The sequence below is a fragment of the Drosophila mojavensis genome, unplaced genomic scaffold (genome assembly GCF_018153725.1).
Source record: "Drosophila mojavensis isolate 15081-1352.22 unplaced genomic scaffold, ASM1815372v1 contig_36, whole genome shotgun sequence".
Lineage (NCBI taxonomy): Eukaryota > Metazoa > Arthropoda > Insecta > Diptera > Drosophilidae > Drosophila > Drosophila mojavensis.
The window spans coordinates 18,169,287-18,189,802 of NW_025318858.1; the positions used below are offsets into that span (position 1 = coordinate 18,169,287).

General features: G+C 40.4%; 3 protein-coding genes and 1 long non-coding RNA gene across 5 annotated transcripts; 3 read left to right on the forward strand and 1 right to left on the reverse strand.

Moving 5' to 3' along the window:
- Positions 1-277: 277 nt before the first annotated feature.
- LOC122757286 lies at positions 278-1,108 on the forward strand. The gene is made up of 2 exons (XR_006357264.1): positions 278-362; positions 519-1,108. It is a non-coding gene; the product is annotated as an uncharacterized LOC122757286 (long non-coding RNA).
- A 5,668-nt stretch (positions 1,109-6,776) lies between these two features.
- On the reverse strand, positions 6,777-8,732 carry LOC26527480 (kappaPI-actitoxin-Avd3d). 2 transcript variants are annotated; one of them, XM_015165541.3, is made up of 3 exons: positions 8,589-8,731; positions 7,242-7,346; positions 6,777-7,185 (listed from the first exon to the last, which is right to left on the reverse strand). In XM_015165541.3, exons 1-3 carry the CDS (start codon positions 8,665-8,667, stop codon positions 6,977-6,979), a joined length of 393 nt encoding a protein of 130 aa, XP_015021027.1. In that variant the 5' UTR covers positions 8,668-8,731; the 3' UTR covers positions 6,777-6,976. The 2 variants fall into 2 exon arrangements, with proteins under 2 accessions (XP_015021027.1, XP_015021028.1); XM_015165542.3 differs by lacking the exon at positions 7,242-7,346 and having other exon boundaries at positions 8,589-8,732.
- A 7,643-nt stretch (positions 8,733-16,375) lies between these two features.
- LOC122757230 (transcription activator MSS11-like) lies at positions 16,376-17,491 on the forward strand. Its single transcript, XM_044008806.1, has one exon. The coding sequence runs from the start codon at positions 16,809-16,811 to the stop codon at positions 17,487-17,489; it is 681 nt and encodes a 226-aa protein (XP_043864741.1). The 5' UTR covers positions 16,376-16,808; the 3' UTR covers positions 17,490-17,491.
- Positions 17,492-17,494: 3 nt separating this feature from the next.
- On the forward strand, positions 17,495-20,231 carry LOC6577198 (protein odd-skipped). Its single transcript, XM_002003131.4, has 2 exons — positions 17,495-17,901; positions 18,083-20,231. Exons 1-2 carry the CDS (start codon positions 17,829-17,831, stop codon positions 19,270-19,272), a joined length of 1,263 nt encoding a protein of 420 aa, XP_002003167.2. The 5' UTR covers positions 17,495-17,828; the 3' UTR covers positions 19,273-20,231.
- Positions 20,232-20,516: the final 285 nt, after the last annotated feature.

The window sequence follows — 20,516 nt, forward strand, 5'->3', positions numbered from 1 at the left end:
GTCAATTGCTTTTTTACACCGCTTGTCCACAGCAGAAAGTGTGAATTTTTATGTAGCATACTTTTGTGCGCATTCGTAAATACTTTGTATGGCGGTAATCTTTTTGACTCGAGCTATAGATGGCGCTAGCAAAGCAGTTAAGGTTTTCAAAATATACGCATAAATATATTAAATTGTCTTACAAATTTATAGAAATTATATATATGCTTATATGTATATAGACACTAAATTATATTTAACTGTTTAACATTTACATTCACATTTAGTTACATTTGTTGTTGAGAAATACATCCATTTAAAAATATAAATATACAAATATTTATTTTAGTAATTACATAAGCTTTTAGAAGTTTCTGGAAAATGTAAGGCTTTTATTTTAACTTTATTCTTGGAAACTTCAGGACGTCAAAGTCTCATAACAAACTAAAAGTATCTTTAAATATATGACAAATACAATCTGAATCAAATTTTCAATCCCCATTGGAATCACTCATAAGTTCGATTCATTTTCATTTCAGTAATTGGCCTCTTAATATATTATCGAGCACTTAACGCTGGCAAAGCCTTGAGATATTCGATGCACAATTGAATTGGAAAAGGCCCCGAAAACAATAGATAATGGACAGTAGGAAGCGTTAATTGAAACCGCAAGCGATGCGACGAAGAGGCAATGTTAATAATTGTAATTGGCAGACGAAATGCAATTCGACTGGCAGCTGCAGCTGCAGCAGCTGCGACAAGTGCAGCGCACCAAGAGTATAAGAGAGAGCGAGAGGGTGAGAGAGATAGGAGAACAGGGCTGGCCACAAGATTAGGAACTGTTAGAGCCAGTGCACAGGCAGAGGGAAATCCATTTGGCTGCCTCGAGACATGGACATGGAACGACAGCTCTTTAGGCGCCTGCAAATGTGTAAAGGGTGGCTACAATTACGTCTGTGTGTGTAAGCGTGTGTGTGTGACTGGCTGTGATTGTGATTGTGGGCGTTGTCAACGACCCACTTCCCAGGGCAACACAACAAGTGCGCCGATTGGGCCACATTAGACGATAAGAGTCCAAAAACAACAAAAAAAAAAGTGAGAGAGAAATAAACGCCAACCGTTAACAATGCTCGTAAGTGTTTTTTAACGATAAAAAATAATAAGCAGCAGAAGACGCAAGGAGTGCAGGAACAGTGTATTTGAACAAACAGAGCAATTACAAGTGAGCTCAGCGCCAGAGTGCCTCAGAGGCGATAAGTGGATGCCCATGGGAAGCATTATACTGCCTGCCAGCTAGCGCGCGGTAGTTTCAATGACGCCCCCAATAAACACACTTACAGATTGGCCCCGATATCATCTCCGAAAAAAATACAAACCACACTTACCATATGTGCATGTATCGAAAACCGAAAAAAAAAAAAACATTTTCGAAATTTATATGAATTTCAGATTGCCCTATATTCTCAGAATTCGAATATTAAACGAAACTCTGTTTAAACTTTGCTGAAATATTTTTTTTTTTTTAGAAATGAATAAGTATATTGATATGGCTAAAATTTGAGAATCCGCTTTAATATGTGGTTTATCTTGCTGGTATTTTACTATTCTGCAGATTCTTAGTTTTGTATGAGATTATAAAGGGTATTTTTTCTATGGGTTTATATCAAATTTGGTGAGTCTTATGGGAAAAGTATATTTAATGTATTTATATATTTTAGTTATAGGTAGCATAAGTCTTTATGATAATTGTTTTCTCTTCTCTTGCTAGAAATGCTGCGTAGTAATACAATTGCTAAAATTTTCATATTTTAAATTGCTATCAGGATTATTTGTCAATTGCATTTTTTATATTTCATATAAATTACATATTTATTGGTTCGCTTCCTGAAAGGTAACAACCTTTCAGACAATATATAATACATATTAAATATTGCATATTGATTATATGTAAGGTTTTAGAAGGTTTTGTTTTTTTTTTTTTTTTTTTTTTTTTTTTTATATTTATTTTACTTCTAAAATACCGGAAGATTATACTTTGGCTATCATTCTGTGTTTTTTCAAGTGGTACTCTAGTATTAAGGGGGCCTGACTTTTAAATGATATCAGTTGCATTTTTTTTTTAATGAGAGTTTTTCTTTCCAGTAGAACCTAAAACGCTAACAAGATTACTGTGACCGTGAGTCTAAAAAAAAAAAAAAAATAAATAATTAAAATAAAAATAAAAATAAATCAAAGTTATTTAGATAAATAATGCTCTGTTCTCGAAAAACCCTTTACGACACTTTGCCAGATGTTATATATTTATGAAGACTGCAAATATAAAATGTAGAAATCGTCTCGACGTGCTATAAGAATTATATATTTTCCATCGCCCATCGTCTGGCGTCAGTTTTTATGGGCTGGGTTCCAATCTCAGCAATCGTGTAATCTATACATGCCCGAAATTAATATTTCTGCGTGATTTCATTATTATCGACAGATTTCCCAACTCGCAGACGATGACTTTGATGACCCCACTCCACGCTGACTCACTGATGTCATGAACAGAGACAGAATGAAAGAGTGAGTGAGAGAGAGAGAGAGACAGAGAGAGTGAGTGAGAGATAGAGAGTGAGAGATAGAGAGTTTGTATAATTTTAATGGACGCCCATTTTAGTTGTTATTCTATGGGCTCATGGCCAGCCTTTGTGTCCTTAATGTGCCTCGCTGCAGGACTTAATTAGAGCGCTGTTTGTGCAGATTTCGACATTTTGCTGTTATGATCCAATTTCGTTCGTTTAAGGACACATACGCTGGCCATTTGTTTGCTCATTTGTCTGGCTGTTTGCTCGATTGTCGCCTGGCAGCTCCAAACGCCCAGACACATCGATGCCCAGGATTAGCAGGGGCCATAAAGCCAACATGTGTGCACAGCAGGCAGAGCAACTGCCCAGCTGACCAGCTGTCCAGCTGCCTTGCTGCCCAGAGCAGAACGTGGGGCGCACAGCTCTAATTAATATCTGGGAGGAGGTCAAACAGAACTGAGATTAGGTGCTAGATTCGCATCTCCCGCTGCCATGGAATCACCAACGACGGGTAGCTGGCCAGTTGCTGAGTGCCGAGTGTCAATAGATTGTGCCAAGTGCATGACTCGACTCGAGTGCACTGGCTGCAGCTCACAGTGCGCTTGGAGCGGCGATTTCCTGCCAGCCCACTCCAGATGGGGGGCTAAACACACGCTACTTGAATTGGCTTCAACTGCTGTCTGGGCAGGTGAAATTGCCAGGTAATGAATGACAATGCCTCCTCCAACAGCTGCACAGTTGCTGACGTATGCGAAGTGCATGTGGCAATAATAGATCCCAGATACTTGATGCATGCCGATAGCTTATCAGGCCACTCACTCGGACCATTCACAGTTATGTGAAGTGCAGAAACATGTAACGCGGAAACCCAGAGCTTAGCTTGAACTTCAACTTGATAGACTGATAGAGATCGATAGGAATTAGTAAATGACCTCGCAGAATCTGTCCTCAATTTTATAGACTCTGTTGCTAATTGTTGTTGTTTCCAGACTAGCTGACAGCAATTGTAAAGCTGAGGGAGTGTATATAATATATATACATATATATAAATCTGTTGAAGTTAGAGAAAGTTGTCTTTGCTTTGATTTCATGCTTTTGTCTCGCTGCTCAGCTAATATTTTTACTTATAAATACATATGTACATACATTTTTATACCTATATTGTTTACTTACTTGTAATAGCTGTTAGCGTATCATCGTGTTGTACGTATGTCCCAGACCGAAACAATGCGATTGAGATTCAATTGATAAGAATAACAAAATCGTAAGTTGAGGGAGAGCTAGAGTTTAATCAATTAGGGAATAACAAATATATAAGATGATTTACGGATAGATACGGATGAGATGCTTTAGGGATAATTCGCATTGAATGTGAATTGAAAATGAGTGAAAACGATAGAGTAAGAGATAGTTTATAATAAAAGAGAGAGAGAGGGAGTGTGGGGGAGAGAGAGGTGATTGCACATATATATTTTTTATTTAAATATTCACCTTTTTGAACAGTTCGTGAAGAGCTTAAAATGCAACTGGTATTAAGGTGTATGATAAGTAGTGAGAAAGAGAGAGAGAGTGAGAGAGAAAGAGAGATAGAGAGGGAGAAAGAGATAGTAACATTGATTACTATCCTTGCTTATCACTTAAACACTTGCAGTTCTTCTCATTCATTTCTCTTCAACCCAATTAAGTCAAACAAGATGACCATTATTAGTATTAGTATTAGTATTGGTAATACTAGCTTTTGATACTCCCCCTGCCTACAGGTGCTGCAGAGAGCTCCCTGAACTAATGCATCTCGAAAGGCAGGTCAGCTGCAGCTTTGACTGGGTGCTCAAGTGGCAGGAAGTTGATTCGTGCGCCTGCAATTCAACGGAATCTCGACAATGGGTCAAGAGTTTTCACCGTTTGTTTGCTCATGAGCTGATACCGCTTTAGAGGCGCGTGCGGCATCAACGTCGGCGGACCGAGGGCTGAAGGCTGCAATGTAAACAGGAAACTGGGCAAAGGAGTCGCGAGCCAAGCAACTGAAGAGACAAAACTTGAGGCATGTTTTACACGTGAATTGCGATGACAAAAAGACGCCGGCCGAGGCCAATAAACGGGAATGGGAATGGGAATGGGAATGGGTAGAGTGGCAGGAGCAGGGGCATGCTCAAAGTGAAGGTGAAGCGCATACAACAAAAATTGGCATAAACTAAAATGGACAGCCCGGCCAAGAAGTCTTCCACGTCGTCGTCTTCAGGGTTCTTGCACTTCCATTTGTTGATTTTGTTTGCTGGATTGTCCTTCCTACACGCGACGCTCTTTATGGCCGCTGCGGATTCGTGGAAGACATTCAATTGATACGAAATTGCTGCAATATAAATGCATTGCTGCCGATCGAGCTTCAGGGAGAGAGAGATAGAGGGAGAGGCAGAGGAAGCGAGGGAGCGAGGGAGCGAGGGAGAGCAACGGCAGGCGGCAGGTATTCGAGGCATAAATGCGGCAATAAAACGATTCTCTCGCTGATCTTCGGTTGCATTGTTGACTGGGCCTGGAAAAATGGCAGCCAGAGACACGCGTGTTCGCCGGCTCGCCGGTTCGCCAGCAACAACTCTCTCCCGTTTCGCTCTCGGGAAGTGTGCAGCAGCAGCAGCAGTAAGCAGCAAACACAATTTGTTTACAGCATTGTTATTGAGACAAAGTCACTGATTTTCAAGCAAAAAGAGGCAGTCAAGCTCTGGCCACCTCTCTCTTACTTACTCACTCTCTCTCTCTCTCTCTCTCCGTCTGGCCTGTCTCTGTTTGGTGCGAAGGCATCGCTCATCGCTCACAATGATGTTGCAATTATTGAACCTTCTGTATTTTCAAATTTCCATCATTAATAACACAGGCGGAGACCAAGGTGAAGGCGAGATGCTTCGATGCATCGATGCTGCGATGCTGCGAACGCTGTGACCATTAGCGAGTTTCGGCGGAATACGCGTGAATTCGTTTTGTCTAACAATGCGACGACTCACTGAGCGCATCAATTGAAGGAAAAATGGAATTTTCGGAATGCCAAAACGCTGCAGGTAAAGCCGGAGCTCTCCAGTCTCTGTCACAGTCTCAGTCCCAGTCTCAGTTCCAGTCCCAGTTCGCTCTGGCATCAACTGTAGCCCATTAACGGTCGCAGCAAGGAGCCGGCAAGCGCATAAAGATCAGCTATAATTATTCATCTTGGGTGGGGGGCAGCTTGGTCCAAGGCAATGCCGTCGCCTCGCTCGCCTTGGGACCGCTCACTGTGTTTGTCAACGCAGATGCTAATCACAACATTAGGCCCGTGCAGATTCCACTTCAAATCTCTGGCCGAACCAACGCCGAGAGCTGTGCGTTTCCCATTCGCTTCGCTCGCCTGGCAAAAACCCAGCAATTCTGGCTGCTTGGGCTAACCTCGTGCCCCCTCCGGCGTATTCGTAACTCAAGGATACGCGTAATTGCAATTGGATATACATAGGAGTTGCTCTTGCTGTTGCTGTTGCTGTTGTTGAGGGCCATTGCTTGGCCGTTGCCAACAATTGCCAACAGATTGCTGATGAAGCTGTCCAGCCTATTTGCCAAACAGATAATTATTTCCATCGACATTTAGCAGCAGGCGCAATTTCCTCAGATAGCCAACAGCGCGGCCGAAGGTGACAAACATCAAATGTTGGGTTAACCAAGCAAGGTACCTCGATTAGTTGCACATTCGAGCAAATTGAGCGATTTGCAGAGGAATTGGCGAACGAGTTTTGAAATCACCAAGTGGAAGAAAGAGACTTTCATCTATTATACATAAATATTTTGAAAATTTCCAGGAATGTTTCGAAGGAGTAGAATAAAAAGTTATGAATAGAGAGTTAGAAATTAAACTTCATCTCTGACTTGGATGTAATTACAGCTATTATGTCATTGATAATTAATTTGTATCAATGCATAAGCTCTACTTTTAGAGAAGCTCGACACATCTCATGCAAACTAGTTAAATCAAATCAATCAATCAATCAAATTAAGTTTTCAATTATTAACAAATGATTACATTTTTTAAAGAAACCTTTTGTTACATAACAAATCCCTCCCTTATGTAAAAAATAATGTTTTTGATTTATTGTCTTATAGAGATATTTGTATTTTATTGATTTGTCATCTTTAATTTAAGATACTGCTGAAAAAATACAATAAAAATTCATGAAATCTTATGATTTTTATTATAATATATTGAATAACTAATAATAATAATTAGTAATATTGTTATTTATTAATTGAATAACTCTTAAGCTTGCATTTACAAATTATGGTTTCATTTAGTAAATTTAGTGTTATTTTTGTATTATTTTTGTTGGAAAATTCGAAAAATTCCAGATTGAAGCAACGATATCAGGAAACTAGGCTTAACACAAATTAATCTTTGCATCGTAGCACTGATTGGATTGGTTTATTTAAATACTGACTTCATGCGCTTGATACATTTTACACTGCTTCTCACACTCTTCCTTAGTCAGAAAACGATTCACGGACTTGGCATTATCAGGATCTGCGCAACCGCCCCACTTGAACGTATGGCACAGGTTTTCAGCTAAATCGTAGTAGTAGCGGGTTTGGGGTGTTCTGCACGTTTTACCCGGGTATTTTTTTTTATAGCATTTGACTACAGAATTTGGCATTTGAATCGCTCATAATGTTGATTAACTTGATTTTACTCACAGCCATCTTTTGCACTGGTGAAACCAGTTAGCAGAACTATTGATAGCAGACCCAACATTAGCAAATCAATCTTCCTCATTCTGTTACGTGTGGGACTCCCTTCACCTGGTGTCAGCAGAAAGCGAAATTAGAATGAGGGAAAAGTGCGACATGTGATTATAGCTTATATCAATGATTAATACGTGACTGGAACTCAAACGAAAGGTTTCGCAATGCTTTCCCTTTAATAACTTAATTCCGCTTACAGTTGTCAGCCTATATATAACGTATATGCCATGAAAATAATCGGGCGATTGAGAACTTAGTGTTGGACGACAAAAATGTACCGTTATAAGTATTTAATAATATTTTAAACAAAATTTAAATGGAATATAAGATATAGATATTTAATAATAAGATTAGCGTGCAAAGATGTTTTTTTTTTTTAGAAATTTCATCGGTACCTTGGTAGATCGGTAGTTCAGATTGCATTTATTTATTAGAGCTTACAATTAATATAAAAAAGCAAAACGAACTTTAGTTAGTAATATGGGGTCTTTGGCTTGTTATATTCTGCATAAACTTAAAACGTTGGTGTAATTATTGTCACGGCGAGGAAACCCAATTTGGCCCCAGTCTAACTTCATATATCACGGTCTGCACATACATTTGTATATTCTGGCTTGGCACATGCGTGACAGAATCAATCAATCTTTTATATGGAGTTGGTTATGGTATATTAAGTATATACAATAAGTCTATTGATATCCATTTTAACTATCAAGGAATCAGAGCTTAGCCGATGCAAAGTGATTACAGTTGATTCACCTGCTTTAGATTCTAAACAGAACTTTAAAAGACAACAAATACGGATCATTAACTATGAGAAACACCGCTAGGAAACTAGGGGATTCTGACTTCTGACTTTTGACAACAGTGAAGACAGCATGAGCAGCGCTGATTAATGAATCCAGATGAATACATTTAAATCACAGTGTTTGCTATGGGTTCCTCCAAAATAAATGTCTCTTGTATATCAGGAAACTAGGCTTAACACAAATTATTCTTTGCATCGTAGTACTGATTGGATTGGTTTATTTAAATAACATACTGATTTCATGCGCATGATACATTCTACACTGCTTCTCACACTCTTTCTTAGTCAGAAAACGATTCACGGACTTGGCATTATCAGGATCTGCGCAACCGCCCCACTTGAACGTATGGCACAGGTTTTCAGCTAAATCGTAGTAGTAGCGGGTTTGGGGTGTTCTGCACGTTTTACCCGGGTATTTTTTTCTAAAGCACTTGACTACAGAATTTGGCATTTGAGTCGCTCATAATGTTGATTAACTTGATTTTACTCACAGCCATCTTTTGCACTGGTGAAACCAGTTAGCAGAACTATTGATAGCAGACCCAACATTAGCAAATCAATCTTCCTCATTCTGTTACGTGTGGGACTCCCTTCACCTGGTGTCAGCAGAAAGCGAAATTAGAATGAGGGAAAAGTGCGACATGTGATTATAGCTTATATCAATGATTAATACGTGACTGGAACTCAAACGAAAGGTTTCGCAATGCTTTCCCTTTAATAACTTAATTCCGCTTACAGTTGTCAGCCTATATATAACGTATATGCCATGAAAATAATAGGGCGATTTAGAACTTAGTGTTGGACGATAAAAATGTACCGTTATAAGTATTTAATAATATTTTAAACAAAATTTAAATGGAATATAAGATATAGATATTTAATAATAAGATTAGCGTGCAAAGATGCTTTTTTTTAGAAATTTCATCGGTACCTTGGTAGATTGGTAGTTCAGATTGCATTTATTTATTAGAGCTTACAATTAATATAAAAAAGCAAAACGAACTTTAGTTAGTAATATGGGGTCTTTGGCTTGTTATATTCTGCATAAAACGTTGGTGTATTATTGTCACGGCGAGGAAACCCAATTTGGCCCTAGTCTAACTTCATATATCACGGTCTGCACATACATTTGTATATTCTGGCTTGGCACATGCGTGACAGAATCAATCAATCTTTTATATGGAGTTGGTTATGGTATATTAAGTGTATACAGTAAGTCTATTGATATCCATTTTAACTATCAAGGAATCAGAGCTTAGCCGATGCAAAGTGATTACATTTGATTCACCTACTTTAGATTCTAAACAGAACTTTAAAAGACAACAAATACGGATCATTAACTATGAGAAACACCGCTAGGAAACTAGGGGACTCTGACTTCTGACTTTTGACAACAGTGAAGACAGCATGAGCAGCGCTGATTAATGAATCCAGATGAATACATTTAAATCACAGTGTTTGCTATGGGTTCCTCCAAAATAAATGTCTCTTTGACTTAGCTTAGAAAGAAGGTAACCACATTTATAGCCGTTACAGGTGTTGATGTTTTCATTTTTAGATGAAATCTGAACTGAGCTGATTTCACACACAGTCTAGTCCATATGTCTAGCTCTAGAGCTCTTCTGCTTCTTCCTCGGTTGTTGCATTTTGTGAAACCCAAATCGTGTCAAAACGAAACCAAACAATCTCAAGATGTGAGCAGAGTATCCTTCAGTAGGAAATCAACGGGAAACCACTCGAGCATCGAAGCGTTGTGGAACTACCGTTTAGCTGCTATCGCTGCTAATGTTTCCCCGAAATGCACATTAGCTCTAAGTATGGATGTTTAGTAAGTAGTTAGTCGTAAAAGTGCAACTGCAAAATGTGACCCGGGCCACTTGAGAGAGCCTGTTCGCTGGACCACCCAAGTGCACTGAGAGCTAAAGTCTTCTCAGTAGACTTTGGGCAGCTTCCACTGGAGTGAAAAGTTTTGATTTGATTTTTGTTTTTTATTTGGGAAAATTTAGGACGCGACACTTAGTCTCATGGCTCGCATGTAAACAAAGTGCAAGAGTTTTCCAGAATCGTTATCGACAAAGGATTTGGGCATCAGATTACGTCAACTGCTGTTGTTGTTGTTGTTGTTGTTGGTGTTTGTCGTGGGAGGAGTTGCGAGTTGAAGCATTGCGTAATTTATGACGAGCCGCGCACTGTAAACACACCGAGTGCAAGTGACCAAATAAACCAGCATAGCATGTAATTGGATCGTGGCCACGGTCCGACCCACTTGTACTCGACACTCCGCTAAGAGAGCTAGAGCGAGAGTGAGGGAGGGGGAGAGGGAGAGAGGGTGCCTGGAATGCGACTGAAGTGGCGCTGAAGGATGCGCCAAAGGATCTGGTGGGTCGCACATGTTTGCAGTCATAAATCAACGAATGTTATGGCTGCCCTCGGCCAACGGGCCTCGTCGCTGTCAGTGGAGAAAACGCATTTTCACACTTTTCGTCTGCGTAATTTGAATACTTTACAAGCGGCGTTCGCTGGAAACCCAAACGGAGCATTATTAATTACACACTTGGATTGGATTTCTGGTGCTGATTAGTGCTGTAAGCGATATCATCGGGGCACCAGCGACAGCGGCGAGTGAGCAGTGCCCCGGCTAGCGATGGGTGGGCGTATCATTAATAGCGCTTTAATTAGAGATCAATGGATCAGGCGCGCAACGGGAGTTGCGTTTTGTTATTTTCTTGTTACCCTTTTCGAGTTAATTGAAAAGCATTCAAAATAGCTGAGCCAAACCAGAGTTGCGCTTGGCCAAATCAATTAGGCCTCTGGTCAAAAGGCGCACGCATTAATCAAAGCCTCGTTGCGCCTCGAGGGGGGGCGGCCTATTGGGCCATTGTGTCTGCAGAGCGGTGCGTCTGGTAGTGGGGTAGTGCGGAGGATGGGGGCTGAGCACTGGGGTTGGTGCGTATTTTGATTGGCTTTTTGTTGCTGCCGCCATTGCTGCTGCCGCCGCCGCCATATTGCCAAATCACAAGCGCAAATAAAAGGAATGACAGAGCGAAGGGGCGAGGGGGCGCACTGTTAAAGAAATATGAAAATCAACAGCCGGCAAAATATGAAAGTCGCCGCAGTTTATGACAAGCGCGGCGGCTAAAATCAAAGTCAAGCAGATCATAAAAAAAGCTCTCGCTGTTGTTGTTCTTGTTGACAGCTCCCCCCGCCCCGCTCTCACGACTCACCTGAACTCTGTCTGCGTGTTTATTTTTATTAGATTTTGCGACATTTTTGTTGTTGCGGCTTATCGCAGACGGCGCAATTTTATGGCCACACACACAGGCGGCCGATAAGCGGACGTTGCATTAAGTAGCCGCTGTCACGGGCGGTGGCAAGGGAGGAGCCTGCTGCAGCGCTAATTTGACCAGTAATCGTTGCTGCTCAGCCGAGGATCAATCTAATTATTTTGCCAAATAAATGCAACCCTTTGCTGCAGCCTTTCGCTACGGCCAAGCAGCAATGACAAGTCAGAGATACACACACACACACACACACATACACACACAGACACGCACGTACATACAGCTAGAGCTCAGTGCAGCTAATCCTCAGCAGCTACACCTTTGCCATTTTCCAGGTAACTGCAAGGAGTAAAAGTGCGTCGCGCCCACCACAAGGCGCGCACACAATGAGAGCGCATCTTTGCCCACGATTTTGGGCTGGGAAGGCGCGCAAGGTATCCGACTCCGGACTCGGACTCGATGTACCTGGGCCAACCCCTTTTAATTACGCTGGTAAAGGGTACACCCCTTTTTGGCCTTTTGGCAATTTGGTGTTTTGGTTTCTGGTCGGCTCGTTGCCCAACTATGGCCTTGGTACCTTTATTGCCATTGCAATATGCTATATACATATATATGTATATTTATTGTCGATATGGCGAGTCGCGGGCGTGACGCGTTTATGGTGTGTTTAGATAATTTTCGCAAGCAATGCGAATCGAGACAATGCAAAGAACTGCAACCGTCTAGCCTTGACTTCTGCCCGGGCACATCCCCTTCGCAATAAAAGTGCATTTCGCGCATATTTACCTAATTATGAAATCCATTTCAGCTCAAGGCCTGCGACAATTTTTCGACTTTTACTTTTCGCGACTTTTTGCCATCGCTGAAAAATCACATTTTCCACTTTTCATTGGAAGCATCGTCATGTGTTTATTTTGATTGTTTGTTTACATTTTCTTTGCGTTTGGCCAAATTGCTTTTGACTTTGCCTTGAAATATGAGTTAGAGCTCGAATAGAGCATTTGCTGTTCTAAGTAGTTAAAGTCTATGCAAAAGCATGTGCAGGAGTATGGAATGGAGTAGAGGCCTCGGCTGGCATTTAAATTGTTGTCTGCTTCTTTTGTGATCCTTCTTGTTTCCGCTTTAATTTGATGACAAATATTAAATAGTCAAATATCTATTGCATCTTAAGCACATTAAATTTAATGATTGGAACCGCTCTGGCAATTGATTCATTCATTTTTATTTTCTTCAATTTATTTTAATTCGTTTTAATTCATCCATATTTCATTTTTCTTTAATTTAAATTTGAGAAAATGTATTTAAATTAGTTTTTAGCTTATGCCTAATCAAAAACATCAACTTAATCATAATACGTAATTCTTTTCTCTCTGGATGCACAAAAATTCAGTTTTGATTTTGTCTGCGCCTTATGCTTATTAGTTTATTTGAATAAAAATGTAAATTTTTGACGTAAGAAAAAAAATATATTTATGTATATATATATTGAGTAAATTTTCCAACTTACATTTAGTAAATACATATATGTATGTATGTACATGATATGATTTATTGTGATTTTGATTTTTCTGGCAACTACGGGAACTATTTGACTTTTGGATATATACATACATATATGAATGCATACATATGTATAACAAGTATGTATTTTCTTTTCTATATGTATGTGTTTTCTTTCATTATTTTACATTTTTATTACATTTTTTTTTCATACATATTTAATTATTGTCTCTTTGTTCCACAAAAAAAAAAAAAAAAAAGAAGATCAACATTTTTTTATTGAGCTATTTGGAAACTTCAAAGAATTATTTGAAGGCCATTTCAAGTGCTCTAAAAACACAGCCAAAACAGGGCACAAAATAAGTTCAAAAAAAAAAATAAAAATAAAATAAAAGAACTGACATTTTTAGTGTGAAAAAACATCAATATCTGAAAGTTACGAAAAAAAAAAAAAAAACCAAATGAAATGCGTTGGGCCGTGAAATGTTTTTGGGTGACAAACGCGACTTTGCACTAAAAAATCTAATTTTGTTCGCCGAAATGGCAAAAAACAAATGAAATCGTAAACGAGGCAGTTGGATAATGAAATTGTTTGTCGCAAATGTTGCTAAAAACCAGGCCAACGATAGCTAAGGTCAAGGGTCTTCTGCGAAGACAGTTTTTATGGTACAAAAAATGCAGAGGAGGAGGAGGAGGAGGAGGAGAAGGAAGCAGCAGCAGCAAAGGCCAAAAAGCCAAGTGAATTGTCAAATCTGTGTGTTTTATGATGATTTTGTTTTATTTTTATTTGTGTTTGTTTTTTTTTTTTTTTGCTGCTGCGCTGCTCTCGTTGTTATATTTTTTATGCTCTACATTTTTTGTGCGCCCAAAAACCCAGAGCGCAGGCAGCCCGAGCTACTAATGTCGAGCAATTGCCGTTTCTGTTGCCTGCTTTGCTTTTTGGCTCGTTTTTATGGTTTTATGGCCTAATGACTTCTTTATTAGTGCATCCTTGGCCAGGTCCTGGACCAGGTCTCTTTTGCTCTCTCTCTCTCTCTCTCTCTCTGTCTTGCTGCTCTTTTTATGATCAAGTCAAGGCGGACAATTTCCGTTTCCGTGTTCGACTCGATGCTTATGCAAATAAACAACAGCAGATGTATGTGCATGTGTGTGTGTGTCAAGTTAATCCTTTCTACATGTGTCGTCTGCTCACAGGAAGTTGACAGTTGTTGCCATATATCAAAGCTGTGTGCGTGTGTGTATGTGTGTGCGCTGGGAAATATTCGGCCTGGGTCTTTCATCTGACTCAGTGCGAGCTGTGTTTGTGTTTTTATCTATTATTATTATTTATTTTCTTTTGTTGTTGTTGTTGTTGTTGTATTTTTTGTACACTTATGACATGATGTTAATTACTGCGCGTGCACTCCGATTGGCTGTGGGAAGCACTTTGAAATGGAAAAGTTCGCCGACTGTTTGTCAAGTGTCAACACGGCGGCGTTTGCCAGTTGCCACAAGAAAGCTGCTAGCCAAAAGAAACAACAGCAACAGCACACGGAGACACACACATATGTGAAATTGGGAATTTTTGAGAATTTTTTTTTTTTGCTTAGCCAGGATATTTGATTTAGTCAGTTGACTTTGCATTTGACTCGCCTGTTGTCTTAGAGAATTGGGAAAATTGACGAAAAATTGTTGAGTAAATATTTTGTAATTGGCTTGCCGCGGCACAGTAGTGACTCCTTCCCATAAGTCCAGCCGGGGAGAGCAGGAAAAGTGTGCCACTAAGCTGGGCACAGGCAAGTCTCTGTTGACGTGACCCGGACTTAGCCGGTGCTTGGATTTGGCTTAGAGCCAGAGCTAATATCCGCTGGGAAAACTATTAGTTAATTGATGGATTTGCTGATTGCATTAATGTGCGGTAAAACCACGAAAATCATTGAATGTGGCCAACAGAAGTTTAGCTATGGATGAGGGGAATCGAAAGGAATTGAAAACTGGGGAATTTATTATACAATAATTGCCAAAAGAAAATAGGCAAACAAAATCGGGATAGACGATTAGATTACGAAAATAATTTATATATTTAATATTAAATATTTTATAAAAATGCATATTATAATCTTAATTTTTTTGCAAAGCCGAAAATGTTCTATGTTCAATACAAATTGAATGCAGTGTATATTGTAATTCTGATTAAATTAGTCTATTTTCCATTTTATATTTCTTAACATAATATGTTTTATCTGTTTTATATTATGTCTCCTTTCGCAATCTCCTAGAAAAAGAATTATTTTGCCGTTGTCTTGCTTCTCTACTGCTGTCAAATCAAAACCCAAGAAATTTGTTATCTTTCTATGGTATGTATATATATTCATACATTTATATAGTATTAGTATTTCTTTTTAACATTTGTATAGTTTATAGCTGGAAATTACTTTATTTTACTTTCTGCCTTGCTGATAAGCCTAATAAAATGTGTTCCCGATTTCAAGTATCCGCCGAAAGCAAAATCACTTTCGATAACAACAAACAGTGAACAGACCTTTAATTGTTAAAGTTGAAATTATATTATTTGCTTGATTGAGATTGAAAGTCCTAAATGCAATTAAAACCCATCGGTAATTTTAAAAGGCTTTCTAATATAGCATTATTCTAACATTCAATAATAAAAATGGTCAAGTTTTCTTTCTATGACTCAGAAATAAACATATATTAAATTTCAATAAAATCATTTTCATTTTATAATTTTATATTTGGTAGAGAAAAACATATAATTAAAAAACAAATATTCTGTACAGAACCAAAAAAAATAAAATAAAATAAAAGATAAATAGATGCTTATGTTTTGTAGCTGAATTTCATTTATATTTATATTTTACGTTAAATTGTTAAATAGTACATAAATTTATTTTTAAGCTTACTATTTTTGAATTATTTTTGTTTATGTTGTAAATATACATTTACACAACTTGAGTTCAATTTAGTGCAATTTTTGTAAATATCATACTTTTTCAATTTTGTTCTCTTACAACGCGCTCCACATGAACTTCACTGCTTCGGGTTTAGCAATTTGCTATGGCAAGTTTAAGCATGACAGCAAATCTGTGTGCATCAATTTACCGCATTAAATAATCATTATCTACTGACAAATTGACATTATTATTGGCAATAGCCGCAGCTGAAAAGAAGAGGAAAATTATAGAAAATTGAGTAAATGACTTTCCTTCCTTCTCGCCGTTGTACGGAAACGATAAAGTGCCGCTACTTGACTCGCAGTCAATTCAATTAGCTATAAACATATTTTACAGACAGTTTTTTATTTTTATTTTTTTTTGTACAGGTTTTAAATGAAATGTTTAAAGCGCCTCAAATGTCAAACTCATTACAAGCAATTGGCAATGGGCAACGGAAGGCGCAATTAGCTTGACTAGTTAATTTAAGTATATTTTTAATAATAATATATATTATTCGTGTATTTAAATAGTATTTTTAATTTTAATTTTTTTTAAATCAACAATAAATTTAATTAATTTGCTGTTGAAACGGACTTCCAAATGTAATTTGTGTACTTTTTTGAAAACTCGTCTTTGTAATATCATACGGAAATTCAGAATAAATGAGGAGGAAACGCGTACACCCCGAGCGAAAAATGAGTTTAGACAACAATTGCTTTGATCTGGCTAATTTAATTTTCCTGCGAATGTGTTAAACGTGGGAGGCAGTCAAAAAAGAGATTTCCGATTTTGTGTGGCAAATTAAAATTTAAATGAAAACGAATCAGGCACACGCACATGCAAAAACAAAAAAGGAGCAGAAGAAGAAGGACAATAGATTACAATATCCTGGGGCGAGGCAAAAAGCCGCACGAGCAACAACGGCAGCATCAGCAACCGGCAGCATCAGCAACCGGCAGCAGCAGGAGCAGGATATACAGGGCCAGCTGGCCGGGGCATGCGCCTGGGTGGGATGCGGGTCGTCTCCGGGCTGATGGCTGCCTGCCAGCAGCAGCAGCAGAAGCAGCAGCAGCAGCATCGGCAGCTACGGCAGCCGACAGCGGCGTCCGACCATCAGCCCAACAGTTTCCGCTTGCTGACTGCCAGTGAGCAGCAAGCATCATGCAGCACGGCCAGAGAACGGGAGAACGAGAGGCGATGCTGCCGAGTGGCTGGGTCGTGGAGTCGTCCCTGTACGATGCCGAACACGCGCGCAGAGCGCACACAAGCACACACAAGCACACAATACAGCATACAAAAACAAAAACAAAGACCCGAAACAGATACGGCAGCCGCTGGTAGTTGGCATCAGCCAATCGGAGCGCTTCGTTGGGCAGCAGGTAGGCGTGTACGTATCTGCCATTTCCAAATAAATTCAACCCCGACAACAACAATAACAACAGCGAGCGACGACGACGGCAAAAAGGCAGCTGCTGTTGGTTCGCTTCAAAACCGGTCGACGACGCCGCAGTTGCATTCAGTTATTAACGAGCGCTACTCACAGCTACAGCAACAGCAGCAGCAGCCACAGCAGCAGAAGCAGCAGCAGCAGCCACAGCAGAAGTCACTTCACTCAATGCACACACACAAGCACATACACACGCACGCATACACGCTATCAGTTGAACAGAGTGGATAAGTGAGAGCGAGAGGGCAAGAGCGCACTTGATATACTCTTTGAGTCGTCGAATATTTTCACGAGTTTGAGTCGGAGAGTAACAAAACGAAAGCAGAATTCAGTTTGAGTTGAGACGTTGTCGTGGGCACGTCGCATCAAAGAGAAGAGCGCATAACAGCAAACAGAAAACAACAATTGAAAAAGACGTAAAACCCAGAGACCAAAGCAAAAAGAACAAATATTACAGTTAGTGCAAAGTGACAGTGTGAACAAGAAAAGAACAAGCAAAAAAACAAGTGCTAACAACACAAAGACACAAACTAAGAACAACAAACTTTAACGAAGACACAAAAAGGGAATATGTCTTCCACTTCAGCTTCGCCCATCAGCAACATAACCGTGGACGACGAGCTTAACATAAGCAGAGAACAAGGTAGGCACGAGAAAAAGCCGACGGCAAAGCAGTGCGAAAGGGAGAGAGCTCAAAAGTGCTTTTTGCTCTCCTACTCAAAGCGCGAGTTAAGCGAGCTAAAATGCTTGATATTTAGCACAGTTTTTAGAACAATTGAACTAAATCACAATATTTCGTTTCTTTTTTCTTGTGCAATCTTCAGACTTTGTCGAGGACGATTTCATAGTTATCAAAGAGGAGCGCGAAAGCAGCCTGTCACCAATGTTGACGCCACCACACACGCCCACCGAGGAGCCGCTGCGACGCACTGGCTCAGTCACAGCCGTCGATGAGGCAGTGGCCACGCAGCTACATTTGCGACACATGGCGCACTACCAGCAACAACAGCAACAGCAGCATCAACAGCAACATCAGCAACACCAGCAGCAGCAGCATCAGCAACATCATCGCCTCTGGCTGCAGATGCAACAGCAGCATCCACATGGCCATTATCCGGTTTATGCTGGAGCCAATGCCGATCCCGTGGCCGTGCACCAGCAGGCGTTGCTTATGAACCAATGGATACGCAATGCCGCCCTCTACCAGCAGCAGCAGCAACAACAGGCAGCAGCTGCTGCAGCTGGGCATCATCACCACCCGCACCCGCACCCACATCCCCATCATCCACACCATCACGGCCATCCCCATGCCCATGGCCATCCCCATGTGCGCCCCTATCCCGCCGGACTGCATACGCTGCATGCCGCCGCTCGCCATTTTGGAGTCATGCCCAGTTTGAAGCTGAGCGGCGCCGCTGCAGCCGGAGCCGGAGGCGGCAGTGGGAGCAGCCGGCCCAAGAAGCAGTTCATCTGCAAGTACTGCAATCGCCAGTTCACCAAGTCCTACAATCTGCTCATCCACGAACGCACCCACACGGACGAGCGTCCCTATTCCTGCGACATCTGCGGCAAGGCCTTCAGGCGCCAGGATCATCTGCGCGATCATCGCTACATCCACTCGAAGGAGAAGCCCTTCAAGTGCAACGACTGCGGCAAGGGCTTCTGCCAGTCGCGCACGCTGGCCGTGCACAAGGTCACCCACCTGGAGGAGGGCCCCCACAAGTGCCCTATCTGCCAGCGCAGCTTCAACCAGCGTGCGAATCTCAAGAGTCATCTGCAGAGTCACAGCGAATCGGCCACAGCGGCTCAGGCAGCAGCAGCTGCTGCAACAGCAGGAGCAGCAGCTCCTCGCCCCAGCCAGCCACTGAGCGCTGCTGTGCAGCCTGTGCAGCTGGTCAGTCCCGGCTCCAATCACAATACGCCTGCTTTGGATCTGTCCTCGTCTGGTGGAGCTACGGCGGAGCGTCCGAAGCGCACGCTGGGCTTCACCATCGATGAGATCATGAGCAGATAGATTGGTCAGCTGATCGCAATTTATTGGTTTTATGTTCAGGATGCAGCCGCATCCAGAATGCTGAGCGCCGCCAGGCATGGGAAGTGCCTGGCCCGGAGTAGCAGTCAGCGCAGCTTCGGCTTCAGCTACAGCTACAGAACCAGCTCCAGCTTCAGCGCCGCCCACTTTGAGTTCGAGTCGCAGGTTACGCCCCCAGCTCACCTACTCGCCCACACAGCCGCCGTCATCGTCGCCGCCGCCGTTGCCCCAGTGAAGCACAGGCAGTTCCTGGAGCCCAGGAACTCAACCAGTCACAACTAGCCCAATCGACTTTCCATATAGACCCGATGCTATATAGCTGTCGCATTGGCGCTACAAACTGCAAAAAGCCAAAGGAAGACAAACTAGACACAAATCAAATGGAAACTTAGTAAAAAGTATTGCGAAACAGAACAATTCCAAAATATATATGGCATTAGATATCGCTTTTGCTCCACTGTACTTTAATCTTAAGTCCCTATCCATTTACTATATATATATATAGTTATATTATCGTATGTACCTTATAGCCAGTAGTAGACGCATTCTGTTTATAACGCACCAATACCAATTCCCAGAGAAAACCTCAGACCTTCATCGGTCATTCAAAGACTGTACAATTATAATTACAATTGCAATCATAATTTGTTATTTTATTTTAATTTTAATGCATTTAAATACAAGAACATATATATACCTATATAGATATATATACATATATAAATCAATTGAATGTTTGTTAATTTTAGTTAAGTGTTATACTTTTTGCCCCAATGACACAAACACGAGTTCTACACACAAAGAATCAGCGATCTCATTATCTTAGTCTAGCTCTAGATGTGCGTATATCTGTATAAAGATATGTATATGATATGTCTATGTATGATAAAGACAAAAGCTATCGCAAAATATATGAATTATGCGTAATTGTATAAACTAAACCTTATTTGTTTATCTTAACTGGAATACGACGAATTTCTTGGCAAAACATCTGACGTACTTTGCCAAAAGTTGGGTTTTCAATTTAGCTATTTCTTTTGGGGTTTTTTTTTTTTTTTTGTATTTATAGTTACTGTGTGATGTAAGTATTATGACAATATATAAAGACTGAGTATGATATGACTATGATATTTCAGGCAATACATAAGGAATTTGTTTCACATATCTGTGATATTTAAAAATATATATAGTTAGTAAATATGTATATTGAAAATATTAATGCAGAA